The sequence below is a fragment of the Heteronotia binoei genome, chromosome 3 (assembly GCF_032191835.1).
Source record: "Heteronotia binoei isolate CCM8104 ecotype False Entrance Well chromosome 3, APGP_CSIRO_Hbin_v1, whole genome shotgun sequence".
Taxonomy (NCBI): Eukaryota; Metazoa; Chordata; class Lepidosauria; order Squamata; family Gekkonidae; genus Heteronotia; species Heteronotia binoei.
In genome coordinates, this window is record NC_083225.1 from 89820735 (window position 1) to 89840434 (window position 19700).

Genomic DNA, 19700 nt, shown 5'->3' on the forward strand with positions numbered 1-19700 from the left:
TCGGAAGATCCTCAGCCGTCTGGGAGACCGGTGAAGGGTCTAAGTCGTGGACTTCACCGTCCGACTCCAATGAAGAATCCTGATGAGTGGAATGCTCTGACAGGATCGGGGTCGACTCTCTCGGTGGAGGTTGAAGCGGCTGTAGCCTACGAGGGGCTTCGACCGGAACGAGCTGTCGATCCGGGGGAACCGACGCCGACGCCGATGCCTTCCGGGAACGATGCGAGACCCTCGACACCGAAGAGAACTCCGAAGCTTGCTCCCAGTCTTGGTAGTCCTCCGGGTACCAACGGCAGGATTCATACCGGGAGTAGGGAGGCTGCCACCGACGCTGCTCCCATGGTGGTATCGGGAAGCGGTGCGGGGTATAGTGTGGATCCCGCCTGGGTCGGGGCTTGAATGGCGGGTCTATGACCGGTGCCGAAGCATCCACTTCCGACGCCGAATCGCTGATCGATCGACGACCTGAGCCCGAAGACGAAGACCGTTGGGTGAGGTCAATCTCCGGCTCCTGCTCCGACCCCGACAGGCGTTGTTGGGCTACTGGGCTTCGGCGCGGGGAAACCCGAATCGTTTTCGGCGGGTTTGCCGATGTCGATGCGCCACCCGACGGGGAAGGAGTGCGAGGTCGCTTACGCTTCTCCTTCGATTTCGCCTTTTTCGGAGCTCGGGTCCCCGAGTCCTCACGGCGTTTCTTAGCGGGCGTATCCACCAAGCCCTCACGGGAACGTTTTGTGGAGCCACGCTCTTCCAGCAGTTCTAAAGTCGGGATCGGCCGATGCGAGCTCCTGTGCCGGGGTGTCAGTCGATTTCGGTGCCGATCCCTCCATCGGTCGATGAGGTCGAAGCGCCGATTCGGTTAACGCCGCCGATAATCGAGCCGCACGGTTCTTCCTGGTCTGTTTCGAGAACCGAAGGCAATGCGGGCACGACTCTACTCTGTGCGACTCTCCCAAGCACAAGAGGCACAGAGAATGGCCGTCCGGAGGGGCAATCTTCTTCCCGCAAGCACGGCAGCGCTTGAAAAACCCCCAGCGACTTTCCATAGGCAGTCGCACGAAAAAACAATTTCTTTCTGCTCAGAAACGCCTGAGAGAAAGGCGGGGGAAAGCGAAAGCGGAATACCCCAAGGGGTAGTCCGCCGGACAACGAAACGCTTTTTTTTTTTTACTAACTATCACTAACTATACTAATAACTAACTAACTATTTACAAAGGCCAACGGGCTAGAACGAGAGAAAAAAATACTCTCACCGACCGGAGAAGCAGAAAGGGAACCTCTCTAGCGCGGCGGTCAGAAAGGAACTGGCGGGATCCCCGCGCTGGCGGGCATGCGCATTGGGATGCCTGCGCATGCCCATTGGCTCCGAGCGCGAAAAAATCCCGGGCTTTTTCAGGTACCGATTCGGGGATCGGCGCAGGCGCACTATCCCATGAGTGTGAAGCACAGAGACCACGAAGAAGATCTGGAGGGAACCTCACATTAAAATGTGCCCGTGGAGTGACTGGTGGGAAATTGATCTCTTGCACTGGGGGAAACAAAACCTTGGGGGGGGCAGAAAAATGCTAGTGAGAAATTGGTTATAGAGTTGGAAGGGACCTCAGAGTAATCTAGTCCAGCCCCCTGCACAATGCAGAAAATTCACAAAAAACTCCCCCCACATACCCCAATTACACCTGCTCTACTCTCAGAAGATGGAAGCAGACCTTGCCCCTCTTGGAAAGGAAGGAAGGATCATGCTACACATAGCACTAAGGACAGTTTCCTTTAAAGACCCTTTAAAAACCGAAATCATTCCATGGGTTTTTGAATCTGGGCCATACTTTGGAAATCAGATCTCTATGTGTGGGAGATATGCAGTGCAATCCTGTGAAATTACTTCAGTGGCCTTAGTGGAGTAACTCTATGTAGGACTACACTGATAGTGATCTTGCATGGGCCATGAGAAATGTGCTTTCACTACTGAAAGCACTACTTTGATAATTCCTGCAGAAAATGTCACATCAATAAAACAGAAGATAATGGTAGAAGTCATAACTCAGCAGGTGTGTGTGTGTGTGTGTGTTTGCATGTGTGCACATGTATGGATAAATTTCACATTGCTTCTAAGTAATTGGCAGTGAGCATCATTATGCTATTATACAACTGATAATATTTTGATGTCCAATCATCTGGGAGCCCCCTCTCTCCCTGTCAGCTGTTAGATAATGGAAAAGAGGAAGGTTGTGCATATGTGCAATACACTTCTCTTGAAGGCCTGTGTCCGTTACTTTAGAAGAGGGAGAAAAGGCAAACAGGAGCTTGTGGGTATACACCCACAAGGGGAGAATTAGTCTTCTTACAGGGGGAGGTGTGGCTGCTATAACTGAGGCACCAAGGGAGAGGGGAGAGGAATCAGAAAGAAGGGCATGTGGGAGAAAAAGTGGCGGTGAGTCACCTAGGGAAGGTGGGCAAGGTTGCCAGGGCTGCTTCTTATCTGCAAGAAAAATCAGGGCTTGCTCAGTGAAAGGAATAGAGATTTTTCTCTGGGCTTGACTTGGGTTGTGCATGTGAGGGAGGGAGACTTGTTGGGTGTTGGTGAGGCAGAATGACGTTTCTCCCCTCCCTGTCACTTGCACGTTCTTGATGGATTGGGGGTAATCACCATAGGAGAGTTTCATTGGTGTTTCTTCCCCTGGAGCACGGTTGCTTGCTAGCACTGCAGCCTGGGGTGGAGGAGATGACTGCATGTGCAGCTGATGTAGGATCTTAGTAGGGTCCTCCTTTCTTTCTTTCTCCACTTGGGGGAAGGGGGCTAGGCAGCCTTACCTAGGCCACCAAAAAGCCTGGCACCGGCCCTGATTGTACCATGCTGAGGCTCATCCTCTCCCCAAACCCTGCCCTCTCCCAGCTCCATCCCCAAAGTCTCCTGGTATTTTCCAACACAGACCTGGCAATCCTAAATCTGTTAGCTGCCTTATAGGGTCTGTGAAAATCAGAAGGGGCTAAAAGTACTTGGAAATCTATTTTTAGAGATCAGCTTGCCTTGCAAAATCATTTGTCAAAGGAGAGGACAAATGGTAACACAGAAAGTGGTATTATTAATCGGAAAGTCTCTTCTGTTAAGCTTACAACAAGGATCCCAACAAAACCAGCCTCTTAGAAGACAGGAGTAGAAGACAACCCATCCTGATATGTATTTCAAAAATAGGAATGATAGCAGTTTTGCTTGTTCATACAGAAATTTTAAACTACAGCTTGGTTTTAACAAATTACAATAAATATCTTCAGTAAATATGCAGGAGAAGGAAGTATAAGCCTGGCCAAGAAATGTCAGTAGGATAGATTTATTCCACCTAATCTCTCCCTAGAGTGTCCATTTATCACAATGCTTGTCTTCCAGGCCTTAAAACAAACTTGCTATGAATACATTACAACCTCATTCAGCACAACACAGTGATTGGTAACATGTTCAGCAGAATAAGCAGGAATGTCATTTAAATGGAATTCTGTTAAAAATGGATATATGGGAACAAGCTGTTTAGATAATCAGAAAATTCACATAGTGTGATTTCTGCTGATCTGTTTTATATACCAGAAAGCTGAAGACAAACACTGGGCTGGCTTTCATGAATTAGTATATGAAATTCTGTCCTCACCTCTCAGCATCCAATGATACCCAACTTCAGAGAGTCCGTTCTGTCAGATAGTCAATCAAAACCAACTTTCCTCTTCTCTGGATGCTACTGCTCTGACTTTCAACTTCCATAACTCATCTTTTCCACTTGGATAAGAATATATATGACCATTCTAAGATAAGTATATGACCTGTTGGCAGCGTTCGACATGGTTGATCATCAGTTTCTGACCTGTCACCTTGCCAGCGCTGGAATCCAGGGGTTAGCCTTGCAGTAGCTTTCCTCCTTTCTCCAGGGTCAGGGACAGAGGGTGGCACTAGGGGAAGAACTATTCCGACAACACCCACTTATTTGTGGAGTGCCGCAGGGAGCAGTTCTTTCTCCGATGTTATTTAACATCTACACATGCCCCCTCGCCCAGGTTGCCCAGAGGCATGGACTGGGTTGTCACCAGTACGCTGATGACACCCAGCTCTACCTGATGATGGGTGGCCAGTCCGATTCCACCCTAGAAGATCTGTCCACAGCATTACAAGCTGTGGTGGGGTGGCTCAGGCTGAGTGGACTGAAATTAAATCCAACGAAGACAGAGGTCCTGTACCTAAGCTGCCACGGTCTGGGACCGGAGATGTGTTTACTGACCTTCCATGGGGTGCAGCTTATGCTGACGCCCAAGGTTAAAAGCTTAGGAGTGCTCTTGGATGCCTCCTTAACAATGGAGGCCCAAGTAGCTGCCACTGTCAGCTTTTTACCATCTGCGGATGGTAAGGCAGTTGGTTTCCTTTCTTGATCGTGACAACTTAGCTACTGTGATCCATGCTACGGTCACCTCGAGATTAGATTACTGCAATACCCTCTACATGGGGCTGCCCTTGTACCAAATCCGGCAACTCCAGCTAATGCAGAATGCTGCAGCCAGTTTGTTAATAGAAGTTTTTACTGGAGCACATTCGGTCTGTGCTGAAAGCACTGCACTGGCTACTGATAGTGTACCGGATTTGCTTCAAGGTGCTGGTTATCACCTTTAAAGCCCTATATGGCCAGGGTCCTGCATACCTTAGGGACCCTTTTTCCCCATATATGTCCCAGCGAGCACTTCGGTCCGGAACCCAGAACCGGTTGATGGTCCCCAGCATCAAAGAAGCTAGGCTTGCATCAACAAGAGCCAGGGCCTTTTTCATAGCTGCTCCTATCTGGTGGAATGAGTTGCCGGAGGAGGTGAGGGCCCTGCGAGAGCTCACACAGTTCCGCAGGGCCTGCAAAACTGCACTCTTCCACCACGCTTTTTCATAATGCCATCTACAGTGATGGATTGGGCCCAGAAACACCACCAGTGGATTGTCTGGGACCTCCAGAAGTTTAAAAATCGACCAGTCTGATTACCACCACTAATATCTTGTTCGGATACATCAAATTAGCACCAGATGTTTTAAATGTTTTAATGTTTTAACATTTTATTTAATGTTAATTAAATTTAATAATTTTATTTAATGTTAATTTAATATTTAATATTGTTTATATTTACTGTTAAATAGTTGGGCATGCTATTGCTGACCCTCATATTGTTAGCCACCCTGAGCCTGTCTTGATGGGGAGGGCGGGATATAAATTAAATAAATAAATAAATTCTCTGATGGTACAGCAGGCCAAACTAATAGTTTCAACATAGATAAACATATCCCCTCCTCTCCACTGTCCTACATCTTTTTTCTATCAGTCTCCTGTCAATTTTGTCCTTCGGTTACTCCTCTGCCCCCTTTCCCTTTTCTGTTTATTGCTGCTTAACCTAAAGAATATTTTCCTCATTCTTCTATCCTTTGATCTACTGTTCCTTTAATCCCTTTTTTTCTTTCCCATTTTTCAGTTCCCTGCTCCCTCTATTTTCCCATTTTTCAGTTCCCTGCTTCCTCCATTACTTTCCCAATATCTTGTTTTCATTCTCTTTCCTTTATCCTGAATTTTGACTTTGGAAGAGACTGCGGGATAGCCTTGAAAATACACCCCTCCCTCTATATTTGGTGGAAAGAATAGCCAATAAATACTGATAAGGTATTTTCCAGCTATTTTTCCAGCTGTTCAGGGAGAGATGTGGGCTGAAAGCCCACCCCTGCTATCTAATAGATACTGATTAATATCTGAAATTTTGTGTAACACACAACAAACAAATCATATTTACTAAAATCTCATTTACCTCTGAAACCATCCAATTTTGCAATGATAAATGATAAACAGAACACTATGCAGAAACAAATTTGATACAATTTTGCTTCTTTGTTCTTTGGCCCTTCAACAGAAAAAGAGTTTTGCTGTTCACTTAAGAAAATATGCAAAATAGATGTTATTGTATTATATGGCCTGTTAGGATGTATGAGTCTTACTGGAATTTATTTCTCTTGATAAGAAATATATAGTTGCAAATGTATTATCTCTGTATTTTAAATTTACTCATTATTTCATCTTTTATACACTGTATAAAGATTTTTGATTGCTTTAGCACCGCAACCTAGTTTCACTAGCCAGTATCTTACCTTTTGACGCTCTTTGGTATAGGGATCTTCTGGACGATTTACTGAAGGATTTAGTCTGACTCCCATCTTCCTTAAAAAATGCTTGGTGAACTGATCACAATCTATGATCTTATACCTTCTACCATAAAAGATCACATCTCTGTCAAGGTTAAAATAATCCACGGTATAGAACTGATCTTCATCTGGAGGTGGAAGTGGAATCCGATGACGCCGAATAAGAGTTCCTATATAGAGTAATGGGTGCAAAATGCAGTTAAGATCTTTGATCCAAAGTCTATGTTCATACTAATGTTATGAGTATATAAAATATTGTTCTAAATACCTGTGCTGGAAGCGTTACACTGGTTGACTGTGACACTCCACATTCACTTCAAGGTGCTGGTTATAACCTTTAAAGCCCTATATGGCCTGGGACCTGTCTACCTTTAGGACTGCCTTTCTCCATACGTACCCCAGAGAGCACTACGTTCAGGGGCTCAGAATCTCCTTAAGATCCCTGGACCAAAAGAAGCTTGATTGTCCACCACCAGAGCCAGAGCATTCTTGGTAATAGACCCCGCTCAGTGGAATGCCCTCCCCGAAAACAGGGCCCTGAGGAATCTGCCACAGTTCCGCAGGGCCTGTAAGACTGAATTGTTCAAACTCACCTTCAACGGTTAATGGGGAGGTGGCTATTATTCCACAGCACTGACAATCTCACTGAACTAACATAATGGAAATCAAAAACTTGCCATCTTGGACTTTTAATGAATGGATTGTAATATGCATGTAAATGTTTTTATTATATATTTTATTCTTTAATATTTTATGTTTGTTTTTAACTGTTGTTAGCCGCCCTGAGCCCATCAGGGGAGGGCAGGATATAAATTTGATAAAATAAAATAAAGCTTAAAAAGTTAAGAGTGAAACAGTTAACACTGGCTATAGCCAAGCCAGAAATTTCATTCCTAAAGAGCAATTAGAACCACTGTGTATAGTCAGCAGACTCCGTTAGTAATTCCTAAATATTTCCACTTTAGGATGGAGATAAGAAATTCACCCAAACCAATTCTTTTATTTCTCTTATTTAATGTCTTTATTTTTATTTGCATATTGTTTTTGTGTGCACTGAGATGTATTCTTAGTAAGCTTTGATCTAACTGACGATAGAGCAACCCTCTGGGTCGCCAGTGGGGGATTGGGGGTGATCATACTGGGAGCTGGGAATTTCTTCACACATTTCAGTGACGTGCCCATGTAACTTCCAATATGAACTGGAAGTGTCACAGGCATGTCAGAGATGTGGCAACATTCTGGTTTTCTGGCAGAATTTGGGTAGAATTAGCTTCTACCATAGAGTTTTTGCCCCAAAACCAGAGCTTTATTCCAACGTCTCCAATGTGCCTACATCACTTCTGGGTCTCATTGCAGTCATGTAGGCACATCACTGAAATGTCAGGTATTCCACCCTCATTTTTTGGTCAGCTGATCCACAGCAAAGCTGTGGTGCCTGGCAGCAGCGGACCCTTAGCTGCACCAGGGGGTCTGGCATCCCTATCTGACAAGCCTAGTCCAGTAACAATTTTGCCGTGCGAGGGGGTGGGCGGGAGGAGATAATACATAAAAGTGCATTCATGCTAAAAAAAAAAATCATCATCAAAGAGTGTGCAGGGATTGTTTTAGTTATAACTATTTGCAAGGTAAACTTATTTTAAGGAAGCCCTTTGCTACTTGTTGTAAGTAGTTTTATATCCTTCTTGTGCTTATAGCATCTTGGCCTATCCCCCACAAATCAGCTCCATTTGATGTTCTTTCTGGCTAGAAGAACAGATTGTTGTTGATAGCTTTCCAGAAAATGTAATAATTTTACAAAGCTTGGCTTTTGTCAAAGATCTGCAAGATGTTCCTTTAACATTTGGCAAGTTTTTAGATAGGCTATAAGCTCTTGAATGGGCTAAGCTTGCAGCAAAGTATAAATGGATCCACTCGGAGTTTGGCATGGACCGGTATCCTGCTATCTGCATAAAGCAATGAAATAATGCTGGTGAACAGCAGGTCATTCCTATACTACCAGATGAGGAAAACTACCACTGGATGCTTCCCAAAAAGGCCTGCAGTGACAAATTCAAATAGCAAGGATATTCATTTCCTTCTTTTCTGATTTTATCTTATCTTGCAAATAAATATACCTTCCTTTAAAACATTAAAATGTGTGTGTTATGATTGTATGTACTAGCTTTGTGTATGCTGTTTCTCTGTAATGTTACCACTAAGCCAAATACTGCTATTCCTGTAAAAACATATTGTTGTCATTGTTTTAAAATAAATTATTGTAAATATGCATTTGTATTTTATATGGATTTGATATGAGCCTGCTTGTGGGATAGGGTGGGATATAAATCCAAAAATTAAATTAAATTTAAAAAGGGATTAATCTGTGCTTGCAAAGAATTATGTTTGTCCAGAGAGGCAAAGATGTGGGCAGATAAAGTTTGGCCCATGCTTCAATTAATTACTTTACTACACTCCAGTGATCTGGAGCCCAGTCAGCCTCAAAGTAGGCAAAACCCACAAAATCTTAAAGCAGTAAGGTTCAAAACTGATTTTAGGTTTGTGTTTTTAAATATATCTTGACAATAAACTGCTGGAAATTTTTGTTTGGAGAACATTTAGGCCAAGGCCAGTAGGGTTACCTTAGTCCACTGAGAAAAAATTGTTCCCAGGCAGTGGAACAAAAAACACTTTTTGACCACATTTTTCCTTTTCACCTAATGGCCTGTATGCTCCATTATCCTCTTCCAACAAAGATACCCTGATTATAAATATATACAGTGCCAATTTTCTGGAGCATTTGGAAATATCGGATGCCTTAAGAGAGTCAGTGATTCACTGGAGCTGGGGGATCTGACTGCAGCCTTATGTGCCTGACTGTACTTTTCTTTTCATCCTTGGGGGAAGCCTGCTAGCAGGCAGCTTCTCTCTCCTGTATAACTGGCTGACCTTGGGGAAGTTGGCCAACTCCTTCTTAACTGCTCTGGATTGTGAGAGCTGGACTACACTAGGAAAAAAAGACTAGCCCCCAAGGTTTCCATACCAGATAACATCAGTTAGCTGGGGTTCAGCTAACAGGAGATGATGTAGTATAAATCTCCTCATGTGTTATCCAACCCTGATCATGGATCTTTTTTTAATTATCACTCGCAAAAGCATTCTGAGTTCAGAAAGATAACTGGGATTTGTACTATCTTTCAAGGTTATTGTTCTGTCTTTCCTTGATTTATGTGCATTTTGATCTGATATTTACAATTGTCATTACAAACTATGATTTAGTCCTGATCTGTGATTGAGACCCAATGAGCTGTAGATTCATTTTGGGGGTGTATGTTATGTTCATCAACTCACTTTCAATTTATGGCAATTATAAATTAATGACTTTCAAAACATCCTATAATTAATTTTATAATTTTGGTTACACAGTGATTTTTCTAGTTCAGTAGGTTTACTTCTAGTACTTACAGATTTTACATATGCCATAAGACAGTTCCCTATGACAGCAGAGAAGAGAGGGCTACAGCTGTCTATTAGAAGTTGGTGCCCACTGTCACTATAATCAAAGCCAAGCAGTTTCTATGCACATGCTGGGAAAAGTGAAAGTAACAGATCTGCCAGGTAGATCATCTAAGTGACAGAAGGTGGCTGGTTGCCAGACTGCATCAGCCTGGACAATGTCAGCATGACTCAGCAGCAAGCTGATTGGTAACCTTGGTGGATGGTTTGTATAAATGTACAAAGACACTTTACTGTGTGTGGGATATGTATGGTGGAGTTGCAGCGGACCATTCTGTTGGTTTGGAGAGTGGAGGTGTAAATAAACTGTATATAGTGGTTTTATCACTGCTGTGTGCAAGCCTTCATTCTTTGCGTCACTAAAGACCACCCTCACTAAGCACTGGCGCATCAACAAGAAATCCATGGACAAATGCATAAAATATTAAAATTTCGCAATATATTTTGTATAGTTTCAGTCAAAGACTCAATTCAGATAAGATATTTTTTTAAAAAAAAAAAAGTAGAAATCCCACTTTTGGAAATATCAGATGCCTTAACAGAGCTGCCAACAAGGAACCTAGGAAGGATATTTCCTCTGGGTCTTCCTTCATACCCCATTTGAGCCATTTTCACTTTCAGACAAAGAACAGAGTTTAGGTTTTTATACTCCGGTTTTCTCTTATCTTAAGGAGTCTCAAACAATCACATTCCCTTCTTTTCCCTATAACAAGCACTTTGTTAGATGGAGCTGAGAGAATTCTGAGAGAACTGTGCCTCGCCCACAGTCACCCAGCTGCCCTCATGTGGAGGAGTGGGGAATCAAACCCAGTTTTCCAGATTAGAGTCCACTGCTCTTAACCACCACACTATGCTGCTTATCTCATATACAAGATGCTAAATTAGACAGACTGTTGCTACTAACCCCCAGTGGCACCTTGCTCAACGGACCCCCAGAAGTCTCAAGGGCCCCCCCTTAGTCCTTCCATTTGGCAGCCTATATGTAAATCCATTCTTACTAATGTTACCTTGTGGGATTCCACTATTCATCACCTGGGGTTCAACCACCTGAATTGTGTCATCGTCCAGGTAGAAATATATTTTGCAGTGTCTTATTCTGTACAGCTCTTGATTTTTGTCAGGAACTTCTTCATCAAAATAAGCATCAAAAGACAATACCTGTATAGAAAGCACAACATCAACAAAATCAATACTCAATGTGTTATAAGCAAAGAATTTAACTTAAGTAAGGCAGTATAAATGTACAAGCTAAAATGGAGGAGAGGGAAACACTGTAAGCCACTTTGACTCCTCATTGGGGAGAAAGGAGTGGTATAAATGAAGTAAATAAACAAGCAAGCATTCGGGGCTGGAAGTTTGGATTTCAGTCTGGTGCTTTACCTGGCTGAGCTGCCAGGATTTAAAATGGTTGCTTCTTAAATAGGTCTACAAAGTGAACACAGAATCAACATGGACTGGAACATATTGAGACCTCGATCCTCAAGGAGTTTCTGCTCCAACAGGAAGTGGACCTAGCTTGCGTGACCGAGACCTGGGTGCGGGACGGAGAGACAGTAGCTCTCTCCCAGATGACCCCCCCCGGGTTACTCGGTCTTTCACCAGTCACGGAATAACGGACGGGGGGGGAGGGGTGGTGTTGTTCATACGGGAGGGTTACTCCTTTCGGGCTCTCCCGGCCCCAGAGATCAACGGCATTGAATGTGCCGGTCTGACGTGGGATGTTGGAGAGGGGTTGGCGGTCTGGCTGGTGTACCGTACGCCCAACGCACCAGCCAGCGCCTTACCATCACTATTCGAGGCAGTGGCGGGCTGGGCGCTGGAGTACCCGGGGCTCATGGTCCTGGGCGACTTCAATGTCCATGCCGATGACACGGCCTCCACTCAGGCGATGGATCTAGTGTCTTCCATGGCGACACTGGGGCTCTCTCAATTTGTCACAACTCCCACGCATCAGGCCGGGCACACATTAGACCTGATCTTTGCGTCCGGGATTTTGGTGAACGATATCGCGGTGGAAGCGGTTCCATGGTCGGATCACCTAGCCCTTAAGGCCCATATGGAGATGTCGCCTCAACCCTGTATGGGCGGAGAGCCTATTTTGGCTCGCCCTCGGGGCTTGATGGACCCGGAACGGTTCCAAACAGCCCTGAGGGATCCCTGGCCCATTGGCAATTCCCTCGATGACCTGGTGGAAGTTTGGCAGGGCCAACTATCCAGGGCTATTGATGAAATTGCACCCCGGCGCCCTCTGCGCCCTCGTGTGAGGCTGGCCCCATGGTATACCTTGGAGCTACGCCAGCTGAAACAAGGGCTCAGACAACTAGAGAGGCGGTGGAGGCATAGTCAGGACGAAGCGACGAGAACATCCTATAGAACGTTTATGAAGTCATATGAGATGGCAGTCAAGGCTGCAAAGAAAGAATACTTTGCAGCCAAGATTGCATCTGCAAATTCGCGCCCAGCACAATTGTTTAGAGTAATTGGGGATCTAATAACATTGCCACAAGGCAAACCAAACGTTAGAGAATTAGAGATAGGCTGCGAGGCATTTGCGAAATATTTTGCAGATAAAATCTCGTCGCTCCGCCAAGACCTGCCTATCACATTAGATACAGTGAGTGAAATTGAGGCCCCGCACCTGTCTTCGGATTTTACGCTGGGCCACTTTGACCCACTCAGCCTGGAGGAAGTCGATGGAATCATCTCTGCTGCTCGCCCAACAACATGCGATTTGGACCCTTGCCCCTCTTGGCTGATTAAATCTTGCCTGAGGGAGCTTAGATGTCCTTTACGGGACATCATAAATAGATCCCTCTCAGAGGGGCATTTTCCAACACCTCTGAAAGAGGCCTTGGTCCGCCCCCTCTTGAAAAAACCTACAGCAGACCCGGCCGAATTGGCAAATTACCGACTGGTGTCTAATTTACCATTCTTAGGTAAAATTATCGAGAGGGTAGTGGCGTTGCAGCTACAGAGGTTTCTAGATGACGCTTCTGTCCTAGACCCGTGCCAGTCTGGTTTTCGGCCAGGCCACGGGACAGAGACGGTCCTGGTCGCCTTAGTAGATGACCTCCAACGGCAACTGGATCGAGGCGGTGTGGCAGTGCTGATGTTATTAGATCTGTCGGCTGCATTTGACACAGTCGACCATCAGCTGCTGATCCACCGCCTCGCCGACATAGGGGTTAGGGGGTTGGCCTTACAATGGCTTTCCTCCTTCCTCATGGGTCGGGGACAAAGGGTGGCAATTGGGGGTGAACGATCCCAGAGGCGCACACTAGATTGTGGGGTGCCTCAGGGAGCAGTTCTCTCCCCGATGTTATTTAACATCTATATGCGCCCCCTTGCCCAGATTGTCCGGAGGTTTGGGCTGGGTTGCCATCAATATGCAGATGACACCCAGCTCTATCTGCTAATGGACGGCCGGCCCGCCTCTGCCCCGGGGAGCCTAGATCAGGCCCTGCAGGCTGTTGCAACATGGCTTAGGCTGAGTGGGCTGAAGCTGAACCCAGCGAAGACAGAGGTTCTCTGTGTGGGTCGTGGCGCTCTGGGGAAGGAAATATCTCTCCCGACCTTTGACGGTGTGCCGCTGAAGGCGGTGCAGCGGGTAAAGAGCTTGGGTGTTTTACTGGAGCCTTCATTATCAATGGAGGCCCAGATAACAGCCACTGCCAAGTCAGCATTTTTTCATCTGAAGCGGGCAAGGCAGTTGGCCCCTTACCTAGAGCGCCGGGACCTAGCAACGGTGATCCATGCGACGGTCACCTCAAGATTGGACTACTGTAACGCCCTCTACATGGGGCTGCCTCTGCGCCGGACCCGGAGATTGCAGCTAGTGCAGAACGCGGCGGCCAGGCTGCTGCTTGGCCTCCCAAGATGGGAGCATATACGGCCGGGGCTACGCGAACTGCACTGGCTGCCGATTGTATACCGGGTCCAGTACAAAGTGCTGGTGATTACCTTTAAAGCCCTATATGGCCGAGGACCGACCTACCTGAGGGACCGTCTCTCCCCGTATGAGCCCCAGAGAGCACTGAGGTCAGTAGGTAAAAACAGATTGACCACCCCTGGGCCAAAAGAAGTTAAACTTCGGACTACCTATGCACGGGCCTTCTCCACCGCGGCCCCATGCTTGTGGAATCAACTCCCAGAGGAGGTGCGGGCCCTGCGGAACCTTGATCAGTTCCGCAGGGCCTGCAAGACCACCCTTTTCAAACAGGCATTCATGAACGGCTGACCAAGTCCACAAAGAAACATCAAAATGGTCCAGTCTGGAGATCCGCCATCATTACATAAATTGACAGGCATAGCGTCGATCAATAACAGTACTGCCAGATCTAACTTAATGTTTTTAGACTTAGTAACTGTTTTAACTAATGTATTAATCGGTTTGGGGTTAATTTAATGTTTTGTTGAATGTATTGTTATTTTGCTGTTGTTAGCCGCCCTGAGCCTGCTTGGCGGGGGAGGGCGGGATATAAATAAAATTTTACTTACTTACTTACTTACTATATACCGTGTTTCCCCGAAAATAAGACACTGTCTTATATTTGTTTTTTCTCAAAGAGACACACTAGGGCTTATTTATTTATATTTCAATTTATATCCCGCCCTTCCCACCGAAGCAGCTCAGGGCGGCTTACAACATATAAAATCTAACATAGGTTTATTTTCAGGGGATGTCTTATTTTTTATTAAGTATGATACAACAATCTACATTTATTCAAATACAGTTAAGTCATCTTCTGGAACATTGTCATAACTCTCCAGGTATTTCAGTCTTCCTTACCACTCCGTGCCGAAATGTATAGCGTGGCTATGCAGATACGCTGCATAGCCACGCCCATCACTAGGTCTTATTATCAGGGTGGGGCTTATATTTAACAAATGCATAGAAATCCTGCTAGGGCTTATTTTTTGGGTAGGTCTTATTTTCAGGGAAACGGTAATTGATTTTTCTTCCAGATTCTCTAACAACATTCATATTTAGCACAAATTGCATGAGAATGTGAAAACAACCTTAAAGTGCAAAACTTCATGTTCTTATATGCATTCAAAACAACAAAGTCTTGTGGTATCTTAAAAACTAACAAGATTATTGACTGGATCTGTTTTCATCTGTTTTCTGCAATGTGTTTTTGGACAGGTGTCCTGCTGGATTCCCTTTCTAAAATTTTGCACAGCTAATAAAATGGACTATGGCTAATGACAGTTCTGCCATCACATTTGTTAGTCTTTCAGGTGCTACATAATTCTCTGTTATTTGGATACAGCTGACAAAGATGTCTATTCCTATGGAATACATTCATCGTTTTAACAGATTAAACATACACACACGATAGTAAACCAAAGAACTAGTAAAAATATAGAGTTCATGCAGAAAGGCCACAAAATAATATTAAACCTGGATCAAACTCATATGTCTGCAACTGCTAAAAACACGTTACTGTGTGCAAGTGTATAATATAATCTATAATGTTAGCAGTGAAAGAGAAGAATGCTATTTAAGCACCACCTGCTGGCTTGATTAATCCAGTATGAAGGGGCAGCCATGCCTTGCTGTTGCTAGTAGGCAAATGCTATATCGTAGTCATCAAAACAAACAGTCCTGTAACCAGGTTTGAGGGTTTAATTGCAGCAAAGACCTCAAACATGAGTTACACTAGGCTTCTTTAACACCCCTCTTGTTATCTAACCCCTACCTTGTATTCCAGTTTAGTATTTAAAAAGCATTTGAGATTTTCCAAAATGATTTCCCATTTTATCTCCTGAAGCTTTGATCCATCCTATGCCAAGTAACAATACATTATTATTATGGCTATCTTTTGTTGTTAATAGATTTGGAATTTGCATCTAGATGCTTTACAATTAGAATGTTGGGGGGGGGGGGCAAAGCAAATGCCTACAATCTAAAAAACAATTTAAAAGGGGGTCTAAAAGTTCTTCAAAAGAAATAAAAGTTCAACAATTAGATGACAAATCTGGAAAACCTGAAGAAAATGAATCCTGAGGGGGAGAAAGGGCATTTTTAAAAATAGGGCATTTTTTAAAAAGGAAATGGTTTAGGTTATCCTTAGCCTCCAAAAGCAGACTAAGTAAAAAAAACTAACATTGCTGTAGTTACACAGCATTTTTTACAAACTGCTTGAAGTACTTCATGTACATTATCTCACTGCTTTGCACAGCAGAGCAGTATTATTTCAACATAACAGATAAGACTGAGAAATCACTGCTTGCTTAAGGCCACCCAATAATTCCATGGCTGAAGTGCTTAACTGTGTTATTGTTGTTGTTGTTATTTGTTGAATTCCCAGGACTTTTTTTCTGCCAGAGCCCACATGAGCAGAGCTCCGCCTGGTCTGACCAGGGTTCCGGCTGGCCTGACCCATCATGCCACAGCCATGTGTTCTCAGGCCAGGTGGTGTGGCCTAATATGCAAATGAGCTCCTGCTGGGTTTTTTGTACAAACAAAAGCACTGTGAATTTCTATACAGTTCAGAAACATGTGTACTGTACTGGCTTGTCTTTCTTGAAGGAAAGGTAGATTTTTAAAAATGTGATTGGTTCTGCTACAGCTGGGTCTGCAGATTCTAAGGATGGACTCCAACACCACACCCTCCAACTTGAGATTTCAAATTACAAGTCAATGTTCAGCAAATAGCCAAAGCTCTTTGTAAAAGGCAACGAGACAAATATAAAACCAGATGGAAACTAGCCTTGGGAGTTGTGTGGCACATTATTCTCTTTATGGTGTTTAACCCATTTGATATCGCAGGGATATGCATCAGTGGTCCTTTTCCTGTTTTCCTCCCAACATGAGCTTTTGAAATGCACACAGGGATATATAACATCAGATGCTGTCCTAAGGCAGCATTCCTTGGCATACACATTTAATTCGGCAGTTACTCCCACAGGACATCTTGCTACTTATTTCTGAGTAAACTTTTACAAGATCATGTTGCATGCATAGCAGGTAGGAAGAATGTCCTGCTGAAAGGATGCCAAAGTTCTCTGCTACCAAGATAGAAAGATAATGGCTAAAGGGACTGCAGAAGACCCTAGTAAAGGGTAAAGTCTCATCAGAACCTGCCCTTAATAAACAGATTTCATTTTCTAATTAGACAAGCTGCACATAAGCACTGATTGAACAACTAATAGTACAGATAGCAAAAAGGAGCAGGTAAGTTTCAGTAAGAAGAATTTTCGAATTAGCAAGAAAATGAACACTGCAGATAACATCTGATTAAAAATCACTGAACTTTTGGGAAACTGGTATTTATTTTGGTATGCTTGGAGGTGGTGGCGGCCACAAGCATAGCCACCTTCAAGAGGGGGTTAGATAAAAGTATGGAGCAGAGGTCCATCAGTGGCTATTAGCCACAGTGTGTGTGTGTGTATAAATTTTTGCCACTGTGTGACACAGAGTGTTGGACTGGATGGGCCATTGGCCTGATCTAACATGGCTTCTCTTATGTTCTTAAACTGTCACCAGGTGCCTGGTGTTCAGCATATTTGTGTGATAATGTTTATCCTCTCTCTTTTAAAAATAATTTTAACAGAAGTTGTGCATCAAGGAAGGGGGGAACTTAGAACAGTGATTTGCCAATCTCAGCAGGGCACTCTCGAAACAGCATTATATTTGACTTTTGTGGACAGTATAATCTGACGAATAAGTTTGATGAGAAACATTTTTAAGCTTGAATTGTCCCATATGTGACTTCACTAATGAACTACAGTCCAGTTAAGTAACTGTATTTGAATTTGTGCTAATTGTGCCCTTCTGGTTTCCATGGGTTGGGAAATTAGCAAGAGGTAGACCACAGGTAGAGCTATTTTGTAGCAGGAATCTTTTACCAATAATATGGAGGTCCAGTTTCAGAAAGAAGACTCCAGAATTAAAAATAGTTTTTAAAATGTTTACTAGAAAATGTAAAAATACAATCACACACACATGCTATACTATACACACACACAATCAAGAGGCTAGGAAAATAGAGGTGAGAGATAGGGAATTTTAGGGATTGTTAAAGAGGGTGATATTACTTGTTCCGGATGTGCAGACGTCCATTTAGAAATTAAAGATGGAGACGTGCACTGCCATCGTGCCACATGAGGCCCATTACTTAGAGCAGGAGTGGCCAAGCTTGCTTAATGTAAGAGCCACATACAATAAACATCAGATGTTTGAGAGCTGAAAAACATTAACATCTGATGTTTAAGAGCCGGAAGGAAGAAAGGAAGGAAGGAAGGAAGGAAGGAAGGAAGGAAGGAAGGAAGGAAGGAAGGAAGGAAGGAAGGAAGGAAGGAAAGCAACTTTAAATGTATTATCCAAGCTGCTGGATTGCTTGGCTTGAAGTGATTTAAAGAGCGAAATGCCTTCTCCAAGCTGACCGATGAGGGTGGTGGGGGTTTCAAGAGTCACATAATATGTGTGTAAAGAGCCACACATGGCTCCTGAGCCTCAGTATAGCCACCCCTGACTTAGAGTAATGGGAGAACAACCTGGGTGTCCAGATTGAACAAGGAGGTGTGACTTGCTCTCATGTTTTATAGTCTTTGGAAGGGTGGAGACTCTCCCAGAGCTATGATGGCTTTTAATGGTTGCTGATGGGGTTTTCCCTGGGTGCCTGAATAGATTCCACACTCAAAACAAAAGATGAGAATGACTCTACAGGTCTGCCAGGATGGGTCATGATGAACTTAATTTCTGGCATTAATTTAGTTTCAATACTCTGAGGAGGGGTCAGAATAGAAGACAAAGGATTTAGCAGCATGGTCTATATTAGCATAGGAGTAAACAAAAGAAGCTGAGTTGTAGCAGGAAGGCAGGCAGATGTGCCAATAACAGCTAGCCCGGGATTAAGAGGTGAGCAATACTTTACCTATGAACCCTTTTGTTATGAACATTTCTTTGGGAGGGGGAGAGGAGGCAGACCAGGAGGACACCTACGTTGTAATCAGAACAAGCCCAGACGTATTTCTCTGATCCTTTGCAGAGAGTGGCTTCACTTGGCCTGTTTCTGACAAGCAGCATCCATTTTGTTTCCAGAGTTGGGGACCCAACTGCTTGTGGGTGCTCCTATATGAGGCAGGCAGTGCCTCCTGGCCACACCAACGTACTAAAAAGACTCTGTTTCAGCTACAACAGATTTTCTTAAGTGCTGAAAGAACCTCATTGTCTATATAATCTTAACACCAGCCCTGGAAAATATATCATTATAGCTGTGGTCAGATGACAGCCTTAGTGCATTTTGGCCATGCCTGTAATTGGATCCTTGTGTGTGTGGGATCTGTTGAGGCTGGGTGAGTGGGCATCAGTGTGGCAGATGAGGTTCAATGTGGCCAAGTGCAAAGTAATGCACATTGGGGCCAAGAATCCCAGCTACAAATACAAGTTGATGGGATGTGAACTGGCAGAGACTGACCAAGAGAGAGATCTTGGGGTCGTGGTAGATAACTCACTGAAAATGTCAAGACAGTGTGCGATTGCAATAAAAAAGGCCAACGCCATGCTGGGATTTGTTAGGAAGGGAATTGAAAACAAATCAGCCAGTATCATAATACCCCTGTATAAATTGATGGTGCGGTCTCATTTAGAATACTGTGTACAATTCTGGTCACCACACCTCAAAAAGGATATTATAGCATTGGAAAAAGTGCAGAAAAGGCCAACTAGAATGATTAAAGGTTTGGAACACTTTCCCTATGAAGAAAGGTTAAAACATTTGGGGCTCTTTAGCTTGGAGAAACGTCGACTGCGGGGTGACATGACAGAGGTTTACAAGATTATGCATGGGATGGAAAAGGTAGAGAAAGAAGTACTTTTCTCCCTTTCTCGCAATACAAGAACTCGTGAGCATTCAATGAAATTGCTGAGCAGTCAAGTTAGAATGGATAAAAGGAGGTACTTCTTCACCCAAAGGGTGATTAACATGTGGAATTCACTGCCACAGGAGATAGTAGCAGCTTACAAGCATAGCCTGCTTCAAGAGGGGGTTAGATAAAAATA

The 19700-nt window shown here is 44.2% G+C and overlaps 1 protein-coding gene across 1 annotated transcript in view; it reads right to left on the reverse strand.

Moving 5' to 3' along the window:
- The window catches only part of EFHC2 (EF-hand domain containing 2), a 69017-nt gene that overhangs the window by 42621 nt on the left and 6696 nt on the right, over positions 1-19700 (reverse strand). Inside the window, exons 3-4 of the mRNA XM_060234173.1 lie at positions 10699-10849; positions 6146-6369 (exon numbers count right to left, since the gene is read on the reverse strand). Coding sequence (XP_060090156.1) covers positions 6146-6369; positions 10699-10849 — 375 coding nt within the window. The remainder of the gene's footprint in view (positions 1-6145; positions 6370-10698; positions 10850-19700) is intronic.